The 20,139-nt window shown below is 39.1% G+C and overlaps 2 protein-coding genes across 2 annotated transcripts in view; one reads left to right on the top strand and one right to left on the bottom strand.

Annotated features, from left to right (window-relative positions):
* fbxl16 (F-box and leucine-rich repeat protein 16) overlaps positions 1–3,011 on the top strand; it is a 40,474-nt gene extending 37,463 nt beyond the window's left edge. Inside the window, exons 6-7 of the mRNA XM_014024885.1 lie at positions 1,747–1,810; positions 2,071–3,011. Of these exons, the coding sequence (XP_013880339.1) occupies positions 1,747–1,810; positions 2,071–2,219 (213 nt within the window). The 3' untranslated portion in view covers positions 2,220–3,011. The remainder of the gene's footprint in view (positions 1–1,746; positions 1,811–2,070) is intronic.
* Positions 3,012–17,731: 14,720 nt separating this feature from the next.
* LOC106529447 (uncharacterized) overlaps positions 17,732–20,139 on the bottom strand; it is an 81,560-nt gene continuing 79,152 nt past the window's right edge. Inside the window, exon 10 of the mRNA XM_014024875.1 lies at positions 17,732–18,794. Within this exon, the coding sequence (XP_013880329.1) occupies positions 18,632–18,794 (163 nt within the window). The 3' untranslated portion in view covers positions 17,732–18,631. The remainder of the gene's footprint in view (positions 18,795–20,139) is intronic.

The raw sequence follows: 20,139 nt of genomic DNA, 5'->3' as shown, positions 1-20,139 counted from the left end.
AATTTCATGTCATTAGCACCTCTAGTAATATATTTACTGAGAAAAATGGTGACGTGTTCAATACTTATTTTACCCGCTGTATATATATTTTAAGTTGTAACAGCTCACTTATATACCACAATATACCACCCTGAATTCTTAACACCTGTTATACCCCCAAAAAGCTACTATTGTTTTGGAAAAATAGTTGTCAGAACTAAGATTGTTCTGCGTGTTCTGATTATTGTGGATGTTCCAGTGTTGGAAATGTACTGTTTTGGAATTGTAATTAGTCACATTAAATTTATTTTGTTATAATTGTGTAACTAATTGGATTACTTTATAAAAGTAATTTAGTTACTAGCGTCCTGATGCATCTCAGTAATCCAGGTAAAAAATTAAATAGAAAAAAATTGTATAGGTCTTCTGGACGGGTTCTTCTCTAATGAAACGTTTCGTCTCTTCTCCAAGAGACTTCTTCAGTCTGAGAGTTTCAGGCAAAATTCAGGCTTTTAAGCCCTGCCTCCATGTGACTGATACTCACATCACATGGCTATTGTTGACACCTTAGTTACTAGAGATGGTTTAAATGGCTCTTTGAAGGGATCCGGATCTTGAGGAGCCGTTTGTTTCATAGAGCCGTTCAAAAGAGCTGTTGAATTTGAATGAGTCACATCATCATGTAGAAAAATACATCATCACGTACACCATACATGATGATGTCATCACGTTACGTGGGTGGAACCACGTGTTTTGTCAAGCAAAAACCCACTACCCTTTTCCTCCTGAGCTGCTGTACTCCATCGCTCTGCCTGTTTTCCGTAAAAAAGCAAAGCGGGAGCAAATGTCTCTGTGTTTTAAGGATGAAAAAATAAAGATTGTATGAGGAACAAAAATAATAAAACTACAAACGGCTCTTTACTTCCCACAGCTCGGCTCCTATCGTTTGTTGTAAGGAGCTGTTCAAAAGATTTGGATCGTTCGCGAACGTAACGCCTCTTTCAGTTACATTTTAAAGTCACGTGCACAGACGTGCTGATTCATGCACTCTCATTGACTAATCCATTTGCAGCAGTCGGACTGTCTCAGGGGCATCTTTGACATTTTGTCTGGCGTTGGGGGCTGCTGTGGTTCTATGGTAGGACTGTCGTCTTGTGACCATAAAATTTGGGTTCGATTCTCTGCCATGCCCACATGTTGCAGTGTCCTTGAGCAAGACACCTAATATCTAACTTATCCCCTTGGGTGTATCTCATGTGTGATGGGTCAAAAGCAGAGCACAGATTTATCCATTGCATGGAAACATACATTGACGATAATGCACAGCACATTTTTCTTCTTTGCTTCTACTGAGTGATGCCTCCTTCCTCCGTATGCGTCTCCAGTATTGCACAGTCTCAGCTCATATTTATGTCTGGTGTTCCCCCTGCCATTAAAAGTTAATAATGCTCCAAACAGTGTTTTTGAGCATTCTTCAAGTTTCCCAGTCTTTTGTTGCCCTTGTCCCAGCTTTTTTGGAACTTATTTCAGGCATCAAATTCAAAATGAGTGAATATTTGCATAAAAAATAATAAAGTTTGTTCATTTGAACCTTAAACATATTCTCTTTGTAGTGTATTCAATTAAATGTAGATTGAAAAATATTTGCAAATCATCATATTCTGTTTTTATTTTGGTTTTACACAATTTCCCAGTTTCTTTGAAATTGGGAAAACAGATACAGAGGTTTAATGGTTTAATTTGATAAAACTGTTTCTGCTATTTTAGGTGCAAGACTTCGGACTGCAGCATTTGTTTGGAATGAGAAGTCTTCGTCTGTTGTCTCTTGCAGGTAGGATTTTTTTTCTCTCCTCCAAACTGTTGGAAAATTTTTATTTCTTATTTATTTTATTGCATCAACAAGATTGTTTTAGATATTATGCTAACATGAAGATCTCTGAAGTTCTGTACTTTGTATGTGACAAACTGAGCTAAGATCACATCGCTCATGAAAGGTCAACAAAGTTACGATTGGAAAGAAATTGTGTGAGCCTCAAAAATAGGTTTTATTGATTAAATTGTGTGTAACTGTCACCCTTGCTGTTTCCTCAGGCTGCCCCCTGCTGACCACGACTGGTCTGTCAGGTCTCATTCAGCTGCAGGAGCTGGAGGAGCTGGAGCTGACCAACTGTCCCGGAGCCACAGCTGAGCTCTTCAAATACTACTCCCAACACCTTCCCCACTGCATGGTCATCGAGTAAGACCAACCAACTCTCATCTGACAGACCACCATTCTTCAACCCTCCTCCTCTTAAACATTTCCTTACAGTTTTCAAACAATCCTTCACCGCTCCTCATGGCCTGAACCCTCTCCTCCCCCAACACCCATTTGAACGGACGCACCAGCAGGCAGAGTGAGAGGCAGGAAGGCAGATGACGGTACGTGCCAGACCCAGAGGAGGATGGCGTTCAAGCCTCATTTGAGAAGATGCGGAAGCGAAGAGCTTGGCGTGACGTCTTGTCTGACCGCAAGTTTCTTTTTCATAATCAACAAAAGGTTTTCGATTTGCAGAAGAGAGCCTCTCGGAAGACTTTGATTTTTTTTAACTGAAAGGATATCGAAGAAAGAAACACGCAAGTCCAGATGCAACTAAGAAGAAAGAGCAAACGTGATAAAGACTTGTTGTTTTGGCTGTTTGAACTCACACTTACACACAGCAAACACTCAAGTCCTCAAGACCATACGAAGTGACACTTCTGAGCAACTTTCATCGCCCCGTGTAATATAATCGCTGTTTCACTCTATTTCTCAGAAGGTATCAAAGGTTTAGTTTTCTCTTGTTTAGAGGAAGATGCCACATGGCAGCTGAATGAGCAGGAAACGATTCAGGAGGTGAAAACAAAGAAGAACCATCTCGATCTCTTTTTCTCCCTGCTTCTGTGTGCAAAATGTATCATGGACTTGCAGCTTCCCATAGCTATGGGACATCGTCACCTTTTATCATTTCTGTTTTATCAAAGAATATAAAAAGACACACACAAAAAAAAAAAAAGATTTGAAAAACAACTGTTTACATTGGCTTATTTTGAGGGGAAGTTGCACGCTTGTTTGATTTGCTTGATTATTGCATTAGTTTGTCGTTTTCAAACTTGGTACGCGTTTATTTTACAGCGGTTGTAAATGGTGACGTGAGGAAAAGTGTGCAACATGATGGAGCAGTCAGGCTGATGGAAAGCAGACGATGCAGGGAGCCTCCTGTAAAGAAAAGGCTTTTTTTTTACTCACAAGATGACTAGAGTAGAATCACATGACACAAATTACAAACAAATCTGTTGTGGGGCTTTTGGTGAAGTCCCTTACAGCAAATAACGAAGTATTTAATATTTTCTCCAAACATACAGACACATAAGTTTGTTGATACCCTTCCATGATAATTAAAAACAACTGATGTGACAAAAAGCTCATGTTTTGTCTCATCAGTCTCAGAATGTTTGGGACTTGCCAACATGCACTTTGGTGAATTCATATCTGTTTTTTTATGTTTTTTTTTCTTCAAATAGTGCATCCCTTCTGAGTATGAATTAAATAGTGATGGATGAAAATCAAGCACCTTGACATCTGATGTCAGGTTGAATGGTTTTGGATGGTTTCCTTGGCTTTTTTTCTACCATCTATCTGATCAACATGGGGTTGCATTTCCTTGCGTCCATGTTCAGGGAGGTTGGCTATAGTTCCGTAAACCTTCGACTTTTCAATTTTATTGTCAGCTGTGACCAGAGAAGTATAAAGCTGTTTGAAGATGGTCTTGTAGTCTGTACCTTTATGGATATCTAAAATTTTCTGGTCTTCTCTGCTCCATGTTCAGTGTGGAGCACACAACCATGACAAACTGGTTGTTTGCTCCCTTTAACTTGGCTGAATGGCTGATGGAAAGTTTGAAGGTGACTGTGATACTAATTATCATCAAACAGTTAGCTTGAACCAGGGCTAATACGCAAAGATATAATTTCTTTAAGGGGACCAACAAACCTGTCTGTACCATTTTAGTATATCTTTGTATGAAAAAAGTCATATTTTTGTTGTTTACTCTGTCACATACTAAAGGCATGCAGATATATAGTAGAAAATTGATTTAACTGAATCACAAATAATGAAGTGTTGTGAGCTATAAGGGTACCAATGAATTTATCTGCTTCTGTAGGTGGAGACATCTAGTGTTTTTGTTTTGTTTTGATATTTAAAGGACACAAGAGCATCTGATAGTTTCCCATGACAGGAACAACCAGGGCTCATACTGTATCTCTTGTTATGTTTGCTTAAAAAGAACTTTAAAGCTTTTAGGGATTTTCTGAGCAACCCACAGCCAGAACCAAAATTAATAAATAATATTGTCTCAGATTTTTATATAATTATATAAAAAAGAAATATGTTTTAACAATTTTAATTTAATTGTTAAAATTTTTAAAACATATTTCTTTTTTTAGTTCTGAATACAGTTTTTTGTTTGATTACTGTAAATTATTTGTTTTAATTTGGAATTCCCCACAGCAAAAAGACACAAATAATGTGTAAACTTTAAGTATGACAAAAACAGTGTTGATAATAAATAATACTTGAACCCTAGATTTTTCAGCGGTCATAGTCCATACTCAGACCTAAATAAAGTCTTATCGCAACTTTATTTTTATGTATAGGGAGCTTGGGGGGGCAATGCCTCTGGATTGGCAGACTGGGGTGGTGGTTCCCCTTCTCAAAAAGAAATGACTCTCTGCAGGTATATTCAGGAGTGCTGTAGAAGAGAGTCCAATTGACGGTCAAACCTTGGATCAGGAGGAACAATGTGGGTTCCTCCCTGGCCGTGAAACACTGGACCAGCTAAAAAAATCAAAAAGAAAAAAATTGTGTAGGTCTTCTGGACGGGTTCTTCTCTAATGAAACGTTTCGTCTCTCCTCCAAGAGACTTCTTCAGTCTGAGAGTTTCAGGCAAAATTCAGGCTTTTGAGTCCTGCCTCCATGTGACTGATTCATCACATGGCTATCGTTGACATCTAATTAACACCTATTGTTAACAGGGGGTGGAGTGATACTGGCAATATCTATCAAGAATGAGAACATGATAGAGAGGAACGTTGGTTTGAGAGAGGAGTAAAAGAAGCCATTTTTGTGAAGAAAGACCGTCCATCATTAAACAGAGGTGGAGGCCTCCTTTTTCAGTTGTCCCCCTCCTACAGTGCTGCTATTGCCAGTATCACTCCACCCCCTATTAACAATAGGTGTTAATTAGGTGTCAACGATAGCCATGTGATGTATCAGTCACATGGAAGCAGTGCTTAAAAGCCTGAATTTTGCCTGAAACTCTCAGACTGAAGAAGTCTCTTGGAGGAGAGACGAAACGTTTCATTAAAGAAGAACCCGTCCAGAAGACCTATACAATTTTTTTCTTTTTGATTTTTTTACCTGGATTACTGAGATGCATCAGGACACTGGACCAGCTACTTACCCTCACTAGAGTTCTCAGTGGGGAAGAAGAGTTTGCCCATCCAATCTATGTGTTTGTTGATTTGAAGAAGACATTCAACTGTGTTTCTTGAGGTACGCTGTGGGGGATGCTCAGTGAGTATGGGATTGTGGGTCCATTGCTACAGGCCATTCAGTCCCTATGAATGGCGCACAAGTTAGGTTTGCATCGACAAAACAACTGTTGTCTGGCTATGTAAGTCAGGTCCCTTTGGGCTGAGAGTTGGACTCCACCAGGACTGCCTGTTGTCACTGATAGTGTTCATAACTTTTATGGACAGAATTTCTTGGTGCAGTCAGGGGCAGAGTAGTTTGGCTATTTGTTGATGATGTGGTCCTGTTGGTGTTATCTTGTTGAAATCTCCAGATCTCACTGGAGCAGTTTGGAGTCTAGTGTAAAGCAGCTGGGGGGAGGATAAGTACCCCCCAGGCCACAGTCCTCCATCAAAAAAAGCCCCTCTGGGTTGGGGGTGAGATGCTGCTTCAAGTAAAGGAATTAAAGTGTCTCAGGGTTTTTTTTTCACAAGTGAGAAAAGGATGGAGCATGATATTGTGAAACAGATAGGTGTGGCTTCTGTAGGGTTGTGGACTCTGTGCAGGGCATTTGTGGTGAAGAAGCAGCAGAGCTGCAAGGTGAACCTTTCTGTTTACTGATCAGTCTATGTTCCTCCCCTCATCTATGGTCACGAACTGTGACCGAAAAAATGATTGGTTCTTGCAAGTGGTCGAAATGAGTTTTCTCCTCAGGGTAGATAGACTGTCCCCTAAAGATAGAGTGAGAAGTTCAGTTATCCAAGAGAGACTTGTAGTATAGCAATGGAAGCTGCTGAAGCCTGAAAAGGCTGGAAGAGAGGTCTGGAAGAGGTTCTGCCCCAAGTGGAGGAGTTTAAATATCTCAGGGTCTTGTTCACGAATGAGGGAAGAATGGAGTGAGAGATTGACAGGTGGCTTTGTGCTGCGTCTGCAGTGATGCAGGCGCTGTACCGGTCTGTCGTGATCAAGTGAGAGCTGAGTCAAAAGACAAAGCTCTCGATTTACCAGTTGGTCTACATTCCTACCCTCATCTATGGTCACGAACTTTGGGTAGTGACAGAACGAACGAGATCGCGGAGACAAGCGGCCGAAACGAGTTTCCTTCGCGGGGTGTCTGGGCTCTCCCTTAGAGATAGGGTGAGAAGCTCGGTCATCCAGGAGGGATTCAGAGTAGAGCCACTGCTCCTCCACGTCGAGTGGAGCCAGTTGAGGTGGCTTGGGTATCTGGTTAGGATGCCTCCTGGACGCCTCCCTGGTGAGGTGTTCCAGGCACGTCCCACTGGGAGAAGATCCAGAGGAAGACCCAGGACACACTGGAGGGACTATGTTTCTCGGCTGGCCTTGGGATTCCCTCAGAAGAGCTGGCCCAAGTGGCTGGGGAGAGGGAAGTCTGGGTCTCTCATCTTAGGCTGCTGCCCCCACGACCCGATCCCAGATAAGCAGAAGAAAATGGATGGACAGACGGATGGGCGGAGGTCTGGACCTCCCTGCTCAAGCTACTGCCCCTGTGACTCAACTCCCTAATGAGAATACATTTCTGGCAAACCAGCTTTTTAAAAACTTTTTTTTCTCATTTACAGTAATTCCTGCATCTGGCCCATGGTATCCTTCTGCTTTTCTTTGCAGATTGATGTCACAAAAATAAGGTAGCCTACAGGTCTGAAAATAATAATACAGTGAATGGAGAAAACCATTATGGCTGTCACTAAAATGTATTTGAAATACATTCTGGACCTTTGTTAGATAAAATTTGTTTTAGACAGACCACTGTCCCAACACATGACCCATCATAAGCTAGGCTAAACTCAACAAGACCGTTGTTTTTCTTTTACTGTCTGTTTTGGTAAAACAACCTTTCAAGCCAGTGGTCGCACCATGTATTATTGCATTACAAGATAATGGAGGAGTCTACCGGTGAGCCACTGTCCTACTTTTTGCCTTGTGTGTCCTCAGATGTGCTGACTGCCAACTGAAGGAATTGGATTAGCGTTAAACAGTATTCGTTGTGCCAAATGCATTCACGGCAGCACATAAAATGTGTCCGGTTGCCTCGAGCTGATCGCTGACTCCGGTGAAACAAACTATACGGACAAAGCAAACCATGCATGTTTCTACTCGGTCTGCGTTTTTGCTTCAAGTTGGCTCATTTTAGACGTCGTTCAGCATCTCTTTGATGTACAGAAGTATATTTATTTATTCATGTATTTATTTATTTCGATTAATGTGTGTCTTATTTGCACAATTTATTTATTAAAGAGGCATTCATTAACAGTTTTGTTTTAGTTTTGGAAGTTGCTTTGAATATGAATTTAATTGAGATTTTTTTTCATTGATTGCTGTTTTTATTATTATTATTGTTGTTTTTGTTGTGACATTTCAGGCCCTCTGAGAAAATTTATCTACTTAACTCTTGAACACCAGTGATCATTAACATCAGTACCAGTGACTTCAGGTTTTTTGAACATTCATGATACACTATAGTATATTTTCCTGTGTGCAAGTCTGTGTCGACTTTGTATTGCTGTTTGGTCCCTTCACAATAACGGACTCTCAGCAGTGATGTTATATTTACCGTCATCGTGCTGAATGTGACAGCAAAATATGGAGTGTGATATTCATAAAACTTTATGACATCTGACATCAACCTTTGTCATGGCCAAGCAATGTTTACACTAACAGTTTGAAAAGGGGCAAAATCTCTGAGGATTCTGTGGAAACTTATTACTAACAAAACTACTGAACCTAAAACAAAAGTTCAATCAGATCTGAGCAGAATTCTTTTTCACCACAAGCTTTCTACTAAATGTTTTTGGAAAGCTCTGGTGCTGAATGTTGTAACCCTCCTGCTGCCCTGGGGTCAAAATTACCCATGATGCCACATAAAACATATGTTACAAAATCTCTTTGCACCTGACTGCCTGCCCTGTGAACACTCTGAAACGAAAGCTCTAAATTGGATGTTTGTTTTTGTTTTGTTGTGCCCTTTCAGTATTTTTGGTGTTGATGAGATTCCAAAGGATCCACAAGTCAGTTTACATATCATGAGCTCTCATGCGCAGTCATTTCTTAGCTGCAAACAACTAACCTTTCTACAATGCATCATCTCTGCTCATATTCGAATACAAATACTTTCTATAACTGTCTGCAGGTTTTTGGTCATCTGTCATCATTTTGTTACAACCCTTGTACAGCACAACTTTAAGTAAACAGTAAAATAAATACTGACAGTTTACTGATAATGTTAAAACCAAAAGATTTTGTGTGCTTTTTCATTGTGGTTTGTTTTTTCATGTACCCAATGACTGCAACAACCAATCCACACTCTTCATGTGCCAGTAACATAGCGCTAAGGTGATCCATCCTTCATTCTCCTTTTAGACACAAAGCAAGAAGCACTTGGATGGAACACTTGTGTTTGAAGGTTCTGCACAAAAAACTCTTTCACCATCACTCTCATGGTGCCGATGGTGTTTCCTCCTACACAGCAAGGCTGAAGCTGACGTTGGAGCAGGAACGTACCTGTGTGTGGGCCTGTGTGGTGTAAACAGTTTTGAGTGTCCTGGTTGGATAGAAAGGTGCTGCATAAGTACAACTTGCTTGGCAGGGCCTACATTTTCTTAGCAGTTAATAAAATAAACAGGTTTATCAAGGTAAAAATCCCACAAAAAATCAAATAATTTTTGGTTTTAGAACCTGTGAACTGATTATACATTACAGATTTAATATACTGAGCTTTGGTGTTTTATTTCGTGTGTCTAAAACCAGCTCAGTTGGTCAGTAAAGACTAACGAAGTATAACCCAACAGTAATAATACCAAGTAATACCAGTACTTGCCAAAGCTGCATTCAGGACCCCACTGTGAGATAGATGCAAATTAAAATTTGGGGTCAGCTCACTATATTTTCCTGCAGGTGCAAATGAACATTTCTACACAACTTCATAAAATAAAAAGTTATGTTTTACAGTATAATTATCAACAGGACATGCTTTTCTGACCCCAGGAAAATTTAGTGCCGTGAAGAAAGTGCCTTCTGTGGACATACACACAACCAGTGATGCAGTGTTTAGTTTTTGACTAAACAAAGATAAAAATAACTGATGAATATTTATCCCAAACACTAGTGTAGCACATTCATTAAAGGGGAAATTTTATGTGTTTCTCAGGCATACATTTAAATACTACACCATAATAAAGTATCTACAGTTGGGAGAACAAGTATTTGATACACTGTTGATTTTTCAGGTTTTYCCACTTGCAAAGCTTGTAGAAGATTGTAATTTTTATCATAGGTACTCTTCAACTGTGAGTGATGGAATCTAAAACAAAAATCCAGAAAAATACAATGTATGATTTTTAAATAATTAATTTCCATTTTATTGTGTGAAATAAGTATTTGATCATCCATCAACCAGTAAGAATTTTGGCTCTCACAGACATGTTAGTTCTTCTTTAAGAAGCCCTCCTGTTCTCCACTCATTACCTGTATTAACTGCACCTGTTCTCCACTCATTACCTGTATTAACTGCACCTGTATAAAAGACGCCTGTCCACACACTCAATCAATCAGACCCCAGCATCTCCACAATGCCCGAGACCAGAGAGCTGTGTAAGGACATCAGGGATAAAATTGTAGACCTGCACAAGGCTGGGATGGGCTACAGGACAATAGGCAAGCAGCTTGGTGAGAAGGCAACAACAGTTGGTGCAATTATTARRAAATGGAAGAAATACAAAATAACAGAAAATCTCCCTCGGTCTGGGGCGCCATGCAAGATCTGACCTCGTGGAGCATCATTGATCTTGAGGAAGGTGAAAAATGAGCCCAGAACTACACGGCAGGACCTGGTCAATGACCTGAATAGAGCTGGGACCACAGTCTCAAAGAAAACAATCAGTAACACTCTACGCTGTCAACAGTAACACTCTACGCCGTCAAGGATTAAAATCCKGCAGTGCACGCAAGGTGCCCTTCCTCAAGCCAACGCATGTCAAAGCCCGTCTGATGTTTGCAAATGACCATCTGAATGATCCAGAGGAGGAATGGGAGAAGGTCATGTGGTCTGATGAGACAAAAATATAACTTTTTGGTTTAAACTCCACTCGTCATGTTTGGAGGAAGAAGAATGATGAGTACAACCCCAAGATCACCATCCCAACCGTGAAGCATGGCGGTGGAAACATCATTCTTTGGGGATGCTTTTCTGCAAAGGGGACAGGACGACTGCACCATACTGTGGGAAGGATGGATGGGGCCATGTATCGTGAGATTTTGGCCAACAACCTCCTTCCCTCAATAAGAGCACTGAAGATGGGTCATGGCTGGGTCTTCCAGCATGATAACGACCCAAAACACACAGCCAGGGCAACTAAAGAGTGGCTCCGTAGGAAACATCTTAAGGTCCTGGAGTGGCCTAGCCAGTCTCCAGACCTGAATCCAATAGAAAATCTTTGGAGGGAGCTTAAAGTCCGTGTGGTCCAGTGACAGCCCCGAAACCTGAAGGCTCTGGAGGAGATCTGTATGGAGGAGTGGGCCAAAATCCCTGCTGCAGTGTGTGCAAACCTGGTCAAGAACTACAGGAAACGTCTGATCTCTGTAATTGCAAACAAACGTTTCTGTACCAAATATTAAGTTTCATTTTTCTGGTGTATCAAATACTTATTTCACACAATAAAATGGAAATTAATTATTTAAAAATCATACATTGTATTTTTCTGGATTTTTGTTTTAGATTCCATCACTCACAGTTGAAGAGTACCTATGATAAAAATTACAGTCTTCTACAAGCTTTGCAAGTGGGAAAACCTGAAAAATCAACAGTGTATCAAATACTTGTTCTCCCCACTATATGTCACCTTTAGCTGTTATTAAAATGCTGTTTTTATGTTAAAATAGAAAATAAACTTATCTTCTCATCACTTCCTCTTCTAAACACCTTGAAATTGACCTCTGTCTCTTTAAGAACCACCTTCTGCTTCTGTCCCGTCCCGTTCAGTGCCGGGGGTGTTGCTATGATGCAGTTTACTTGGCATCTGAAAATACATTTCCTCAAAGGTATTTTGAATCTGAAAAGAGCTTCACTGAGTGAGAAATAGTGTTAAGAGAAGCTGACAGTTTAAGTTTCACTTTCACTTTGTTCTGTTACTGCCAAGAGCCTGCAGGAGTCATGGGCGGGGTGTGTAGGGTGGGGAGATGTGCTCCGTGATGAGGAAGCTCAGCTTAAAGACACGTCCCAGGGGCGTTTCTGGTCCCCACCTGTCGTTTTGCTCCTCAGCATGGCTTCATAAAAACGCTGCAGGATTTCTCAAACATGCATGATTGAGTCAAAGCAAGACTTTGGGCATGTTTTTTTTTATGAGTATAACATTATAACATGATATAAAACTCAAAAAAGTTGATTTTACATGAAATTGCCCCTTTAAACATTTGCCAAAGATTTCATGTCAATATTTAAAAAGAACTAAAAACATGAAGGATTGTGGGGTTTGAACCTGAAAGTTCAGATGGGAATAATAGAAGGTCATCTGCATACAGGACCACCTCTAACTTCACATCAGTTTTAATGACGGTTACATTAAATAAGGATGAGACTGTAAAGGAATGGACAAAGACTTCATGATAATGGCAAATAAAAGATGACTTAATGGGCATCCCTGCCTTATAATTAAGTGAATAATGTATGAGTAATTATTATTAAGTGAAAATATTCAGAGTTTGTGCCATTTGTTCTGATGGCTGCCTGGGGGGCTGCATTAAGATATTCTTACCCATGAAATTAAAATTTCATTAAATTTAAAATTTCCCAACATAGAATACCGTAAATTCAACTCTACTTTGTCAAACAGGTTCTTGGTGTTCAGAACAATTAAAGTTTCAGGTATTGTATACAAAATTAAATAGCACAATGGAACAGTGGTTAGCAATGACGCCTCACAAAAAGAAGGTTCTGGGTTTGATCTCCGGTATGGAACTGGGATCTTTCTGTGTGGAGTTTTTGTGTTGTCCTTGTGCTTGTGTTTTCTCCAGGTATTCTGGTTTTTCCCCCTCAGGCCAAAAACATGCATGTTAAGCTGCCTTCAGGCCTAAGCGTCCCTTCAAAATAGGTCTGCGATCTCAATGGGATTTGCCTGGATACATAATGGTAAATAAGGTAAATATTTTCCAGAGAACAAAAAAAAAATAAGTATCTACTGCAGATAAATCCAGTTTGACCTGTAATATAAATGAGGAAGAAATTGTTTCTAAGTGTCAACTAGAAACTTTGATAAGAATTTGAAGTCAACAAGCTAATGTAAAATGTTAGTTGGCCCTTTTTCAAGAGCAACAAGCTAAATGCCTGGTCAAGGTTTGAGGTAGCATGCCAGTAATAAAAGACTCAGTGAGTATCTCTAATAGGAATGGGGCCAGCTGCTTTCAAAAGCTTTCTTACAATTTGGATGAGAAGCCATCTGGACCTGAGCTTTTACTGCCTTGTAAAGATTTGACTGCAGCTGTGAGAGAGTGGTCCAGTTCTTTAGCCAGATTCTGGTTCAGGGCAAAAGTGCTACTGAGAGCAATCAAATGAATCCAGACACCTCTAAAATTACACAAAGTTTTTTTTTTGTATTCTAATGGGTTTGTAGAATAATTTATCTATCAAGATCCCTCAAAATATGGAGAAAGAGACACACAGGAGGAAGTCACTTGAGCTCTTTTACTTGCTCACAGAGTCCATGATTACATACAGTGCAGTGATGGACGTCAGCAAAGATGAGCAGCTTGTTTGTCAAGGGGTTCTTTTCTTTATGCAACTTGTGAGGTGTAACTTCCTGTTTTCTACAATTCAAATGTGGGACGGCCTCCTGTAATCTGGCGTCACAGCTGTTCACAGGAGGCCTGTTGTTGTCACACACCTTAAGTTTGTCTTGTTCCATCAACTTCTCTAACATTGCTTTCAAACAGCATAACGTCCTTATCACACAGTTACAATGCAGATAAGTTAGAGTATACCAGTGGAAGAAGACATCTAGTTTGTTGTTTTGAGCTGACAAGATGGTTTTTTTTTTGTTTGTTTGTTTTTTAATATGAATTTAAAGTCATAGACTAGTGAACCATGACTTTAAGTTGACCTTAAAACATGTATAACTAGTACATAATAACTAGTAACTAGTAACTCAATTTCCCTTTGCAACAAAAGAGAAGAGAGTTTCATTGAAAACAGTCCTAGATTTTGACGCGGCGCTCACCTCTGGAGGTCACCCTCGTCTCAAAGTGAAAAATCTTCTTAAAGGTGCAGCAGCAACGTCACACCGAATTTTATAAACCTAACAAAAGTTTGCATAAAATATCAGATTGTCAAAATGTTAAAAATAAAAATGATGATAATGTCTGGTTTTTTTTTTTATTTGTTGTCCTAATTCTTTAAGGCACTTTGATAGATTGACTCAAGAGGTTTTAAAACTGTTTTGCACACCTGGGATCAGCCAGTCACTCAGCATAAAAAAAAAACGTGAAAAGAAATCACAGAGTTCAGTTAAATATGTGAAGCCTCATTAGTAAGAGATAATACATATAGCTAAAGTTTGCAAAACTACTTTTTCTTAAACTTTCTGAGGCTTTTGATGTGATTTTTAAAGCTTAAATTTGGATCCAAAGTAGCACCGAACTATATAAATTCATCGTTCATCAACTCAATTGTTAATTTTCTTCCCATTTATATGAATGTCTGGATAATTTACAATTATCTGCCTATTTGTACAAACAAACAAACAAACATCTTTCCTGCATTTAGTATGGGACTAGATTTTTACAATCAGTGACATTCTTTAAAACTTCAGTTAATCTCAAGGCCACAGGCATGTGATGTGCTAATCTAAAAATGCAATGTATTCAGATAACCAAGTTATTTTTCCTCTAAATTTTCTTCTGGGTCTTGTAAATCTAATCTAATCTAATTTATCATCTTATAAGGCTTTATAACTTATCACGAAATAGATGCTGTCACCTCTACAGCTATACTACCAAAATTTTCTTTTTTTAGAGACAACGTTGACAAAGTCTGGTAATCTAGAATCAGATTATGTCTTGCATTATTACATTTTTGGGAATAAATGTTCATGAGCATAGTCCATACAGGCACTGTTACTGCAGGGTCAATAGCAAGTTTATGGATTTTATTTGGCCACACAATCAGCTCTCACTGAGGCCCAAAGCTCTGGGAGTTGATAGCCTGTGGTGAGTTTGAACGGGAGTGCTTTTCAAACATTTTCCTACAGAGAAGCAGTTTTCTCAGGTGAGGATAGTGACACAGCCCACCATGGTGAAGCAGAAGCTACTGGCCGTTGGAGAGCAGGTGAGGCACACAAACATCACTTATATCTTTAAAATGAACAAGGCTTTGGTTGTTTTTCATGAAGCAAGAAGCGTTAGTGACTCAGTCCACTTAATGAGTTTTTCACCACTGTTGAACTCCTCTGGGTAGGGAAAATACATCAAATCCTCCAGATCGCTGAGGAAAATCACTGTAGTTCCTCAATCTGTGCAATTGAGAGCTTTTGTTGAAAAAAGGTGCCTTTTTGTAGCCAGACCGAGACTGTAGACCTTTTTCTATCATGCCAAAGTTTAGAGGGTAAATTTAGACTTGTAGAAGAGGGACTCTCGAAGAAAGTGTTTCTATACCGCTTTTAAATTATGGTTCTAAACATACTGCAGACGAAAAAGACCTTGAGCTTACTAAAAAAAATTTTTTTGGAGTTGAAAACTATGGTGGTTGTGAGCTTTAAGGGTTTGCATGCCTTTGGCTTGAAAGTAGAGAGTGTACAGCGGGTAAAATAAGTATTGAACACGTCACCATTTTTCTCAGTAAATATATTACTAGAGGTGCTAATGACATGAAATTTTCACCAGATGTCGGTAACAACCCAAGTGATCCATACATACAAAGAAATCAAACCATAAATGTCCAGAAATGAAGTTATTTGTAATAATGTGGAATGGCACAGGGAAAAAGTATTGAACACATGAAGAAAGGGAGGTGTAAAAAGGCATGGAAAGACAAGACACCAGCTGAACTCTCTCAGTAATTAGAAAGCAAGCCTGCCCCTTGTCAGTGCAAGTTAATATCAGCTGGTTCAGTCCCAAATGATGGCCAGGTATCACACAAGAACCATCTGATGATGGGTAAAAGTAAAGAGCTCTCTCAAGACCTTCACAACCTTATTGTTGCAAAGCATAATGATGGCATCGGTTACAGAAGAATGTCTAAACTTCTGAAGGTTCCAGTGAGCACTGTTGGGGCCATAATTCAGAAGTGGAAAGAACATCATTTCACCATAAACCGACCACGACCAGGTGCTCCTCACAAGATTTCTGACAGAGGAGTGAAAAGAATTATCAGAAGAGTTGTCCAAGAGCCAAGGACCACTTGTGGAGAGCTTCAGAAAGACCTGGAATTAGCAGGTACGTTTGTTTCAAAGAAAACAATAAGTAATGCACTGAACCACCATGGCCTGTATGCACGCTCACCACGCAAGACTCCACTGCTGAAGAAACAGCATGTTGAAGCTCCTTTAAAGTTTGCTGCACAACATTTAAACAAGCCTGTGTAATACTGGGAGAATATAGTCTGGTCAGATGAGACCAACATTGAACTGTTTGGATGCCAGAATACACATCATGTTTGGAGGTCAAATGGCACTGCACATCAGCCCAAAAACACCATACCAACAGTGAAGTTTGGAGGTGGGAACATCATGGTGTGGGGCTGTTTTTCAGCATATGGTACTGGCAAACTTCAAATAATTGAAGGAAGGATGAATGGAAAAATGTACAGAGACATTCTTGATAAAAATCTGCTTCCATCTACCAGGATGATGAAGATGAAACGTGGCTGGACATTTCAGCAAGACAATGAGCCCAAACACAAAGCCAAGGAAACTCTCAGTTGGTTTCAGAGAAAGAAACTAAAGCTGCTGGAATGGCCCAGCCAATCACCTGACCTGAATCCAACAGAAAACCTATGGAAAGAACTAAAGATCAGAGTTCATAGAAGAGGTCCACGAAACCTTCAAGATTTGAAGACTGTTTGTGTGGAAGAATGGGCCAAAATCACACCTGAGCAATGCATGCCACTAGTTTCTCCATACAGGAGGCGTCTTGAAGCTGTCATTGACAACAAAGGCTTTTGTACAAAGTATTAGATAAATTTCAGTAAGTGTGTTCAATACTTTTTCCCTGTGCCATTCCACATTATTAYAAATAACTTCATTTCTGGACATTTATGGTTTGATTTCTTTGTATGTATGGATCACTTGGGTTGTTACCAACATCTGGTGAAAATTTCATGTCATTAGCACCTCTAGTAATATATTTACCGAGAAAAATGGTGACGTGTTCAATACTTATTTTACCCGCTGTATGTTACACCCTCACAGGCAACCTTGGCTCGTTTAATTATCACTGGAGCATCAGTTTATATGCTACCTGAGCGAAGATATTTTTCAAGAATTCTTTTTTAACTTAACATACTGGTAACCTGTGATGTGTTATTGGGCTTTATGGAAAGTAATTTTGAAACTGTAGCTTCGTTTTGGTACTTTAATCTTTTTGGGTTTGTACTGTTTGCGAAATGGTTTAAACAAGTTTTGTCAAGTCTTCCTTTCTTTATTCCTAAACCATTTTTGTCTTTGTCCAAATTTTGAGATTGATCATTGGAGACGTTACAGACACATCTGTTGAAAATGTTTCAAAGGAACAAACGACATGTTTGAAGTTTGGTTGTCTTATTCCAGAGTTGTACCCTCCTCATTTGTACAAATCTACTTAAAGCCATGGAATGGGTGAATATAAAAACTGGAATACATTCTGGAAATCCTTGGTTTTATTTATTTTACTGTCCAAATGTTTTTAAAAAGTAAATTCTAACTTGATTCTTGTTCAAACTACAACTGTTATGTTTATGTCGAGGTAAATTCACACAGTAAAATGAATGTTACTAATGACATAAACTCAAAGTCTAGTGACCAAATTTTGAACAAGAAAACTACTTGTGGGTTCTTGGGACAAGATGCACTTCATCTCATTTCTCCACTGGGTGGTGCACTGAGACAATTTTTTTTTTGTATGTGTTAATTGTAGGTCCCTAACAGATTAAAGGGAATACATTCCATAATTCAAATGAATATATTTTAAAATATTTGGGTAAATAACATTTAAATATGACAAAAAAACTGTTCACTCTTTAAATTGTTTTGGCACTTTAATGTGGAATGAAAATGTGAAAAGTAAATTTTATTTAAATTTTTTTTTCCTGTGAGCTAAATACGTTCAATACATCGTCATTGTCTATTTTCAGTTTCATCCAGTGTGGACCCTGAAGTCCTGGATCACTAACACAGTAATAATACATGCTGAAATGTAACAAACAATAATGAAAGAACATGTTTCAAATTTTTACAGTTAAAACATCGACTTTTTAAAATCACTTTTGTCATTTTTTACTAATATTAATTTCTGAAAATAATGGTAGCCCTCTTTTTAAAAATAAAATCCAAATCCCATTTGCTCAGTTAACAAAAAGGTCACAAGGTAAAAGGTCTAAGTAAATCAGTTTAAAAACAAACGATTACAGAAACAAAGTGAAGAAAAAGGGAAGAGAGCTCTTGGCACAGCAGCAGGTATCAGCTAAAGAGTAATTCACCTGCTTTTACATGTTACAACGTTAGACCTAAGCAGAATCTGACTTATTTTTGGACATTGTAACAATGCAACAAACTGTCCATTCCACCTGAATGAGGACGATGAAGATATTCTGGCTTCCATTTTTCTCATGCTGTCTCATCTGATCCTTTGATTTCTATTTTTTCACCATCCTTCCAGGACATTTGTGTGACCCCACAGTTAATACATCAAATTACAATACATATTTTGTATTTTAAAAAAGGAGGGGGGAGGGGAGGTACAGAAAAATGTACTTTGACAAAACAACCATCTACTTGGTCCTAATAAAAAATGAAAAAAATGAAAAATAAAAAAATAATAATTTCTCCATCTCGACTCTGTCATTAAGGATAACATGGCACTTCTCCCATCTCGCTGTGTTACTGGTCGAACAGCAGCACTGCTCTGGTGGTGCAGCAGGCAGGATCAGAGCTGGCTCTCTGTTTCACATTTGTCAGTTCCGTTCTCCAGCGGCCAAGTGGACAGAACCAGCTCATTGAAGTTCATGTTGCTCTCGTTGAGTCGTTGTACACGGTAAGTCTCATAGTGGATGTTGTGTGTCACATCCTTCAGGTCCTGCAGGTGGGACCTTTGAAAAAAACAAAACAAAAAAACAAAAGGGAATCACAACGAGCTGCATTTTGCTATTTGGTTTTCTTGATGTGTGTGACTCAGACCAACAACCCTTATCCAAGATACTGGAACACTGCATAAAATTCAACCCCCACAGGTGATAAAGGGGTCACAATACTCTATAATACAATATATTGTCATTTTTTCTCCCAAAATTCTAACTTAAAAAACTTTGTATGTTTAATATGTATTTTATTTGTTTCATATTTCTTATTTTTTCCATGTTTCCAATGGTTAGGCCACATGTGCCATTAAATATTTTAACACATTTGTAGTAGCTTTGGATTTATATTATCAATTTATTATAAAAATATAGTCACCCTACACCAGGGGTCTCCAACCTTTACCTCTGTAAGAGCTACTTTCACAAAATGAAATTGTCCGAGAGCTACTTTTTGCAACATTTAAATTTAAACTTAAACCTTGGAATAAGTTTGTTTTGCACAAACAACAACAACAACAACAACAACAACAACAACATTGTCTTCAGTTCACATGAAACTATCACAAAATATGCTGAATTTACATGAAAGTGCTTTTTGTGTTTATCCATTCATATTATAGTTTATGTCACACTAATACCTTAGGGTTTAACTGCAACAGATTTGTGCACAAATAACATCGGGTGACTGGTCTCCGATTTGTTTCTGCATTGTACACTCCAGCAGGAAGAAACCCCCTGTAGTGACATGCACCGCAGCGGGGGAGGTTTCTCAGGAGTTTGGCACAGTGTGTCTCAAGAGGCTATGAAAGGTGTGTGCGAAAATGAATGCCGAACAACCACGTATTGCGTGTTGTCTGCGAATTGACCATACTGAGCCCTAAACTGTTTGATTGACAACCCAGGGGAAGGGACATCTATAGATTGATTGGAATTAAATTAAACTTTGTTTGGTCAGTTACAAAATTTTGCTTCGCCAAGTTTTCACAAGCACTGAAGAGCTACTTTAAATGAGCTCACGAGCTGCTGGTTGGAGACCCCTGCCCTACACATTAACAATATATCTTATGCTGAAGTTCCGTAAACAGGTGCAATGAAGTTGCTGTAGTCTGTTACTGTCATCGGGGTCCCTTAAGGGGGTAGCACAAAGATGCCAGACATTTCAATGCTCTCAGCGGTCGTTGCATTTGGCCACTTTAGTGCCATCCCTCGGGGTCCTCCTTAAGCCGCTAGACAAATGCCGAATCGTGACAGCTCTGATTGCAGGCTACTGTCAGGAGAAAGTTTTTCCAGTATGAGACGCTTCAATTTGGCTTAAAATACAGACATTCTGGCTAATACAGAACAGCTGACAACCCTA

Source organism: Austrofundulus limnaeus, unplaced genomic scaffold, assembly GCF_001266775.1.
Source record: "Austrofundulus limnaeus strain Quisiro unplaced genomic scaffold, Austrofundulus_limnaeus-1.0 Scaffold444, whole genome shotgun sequence".
NCBI lineage: Eukaryota > Metazoa > Chordata > Actinopteri > Cyprinodontiformes > Rivulidae > Austrofundulus > Austrofundulus limnaeus.
This window is presented reverse-complemented; position numbering and strand designations above follow the sequence as displayed.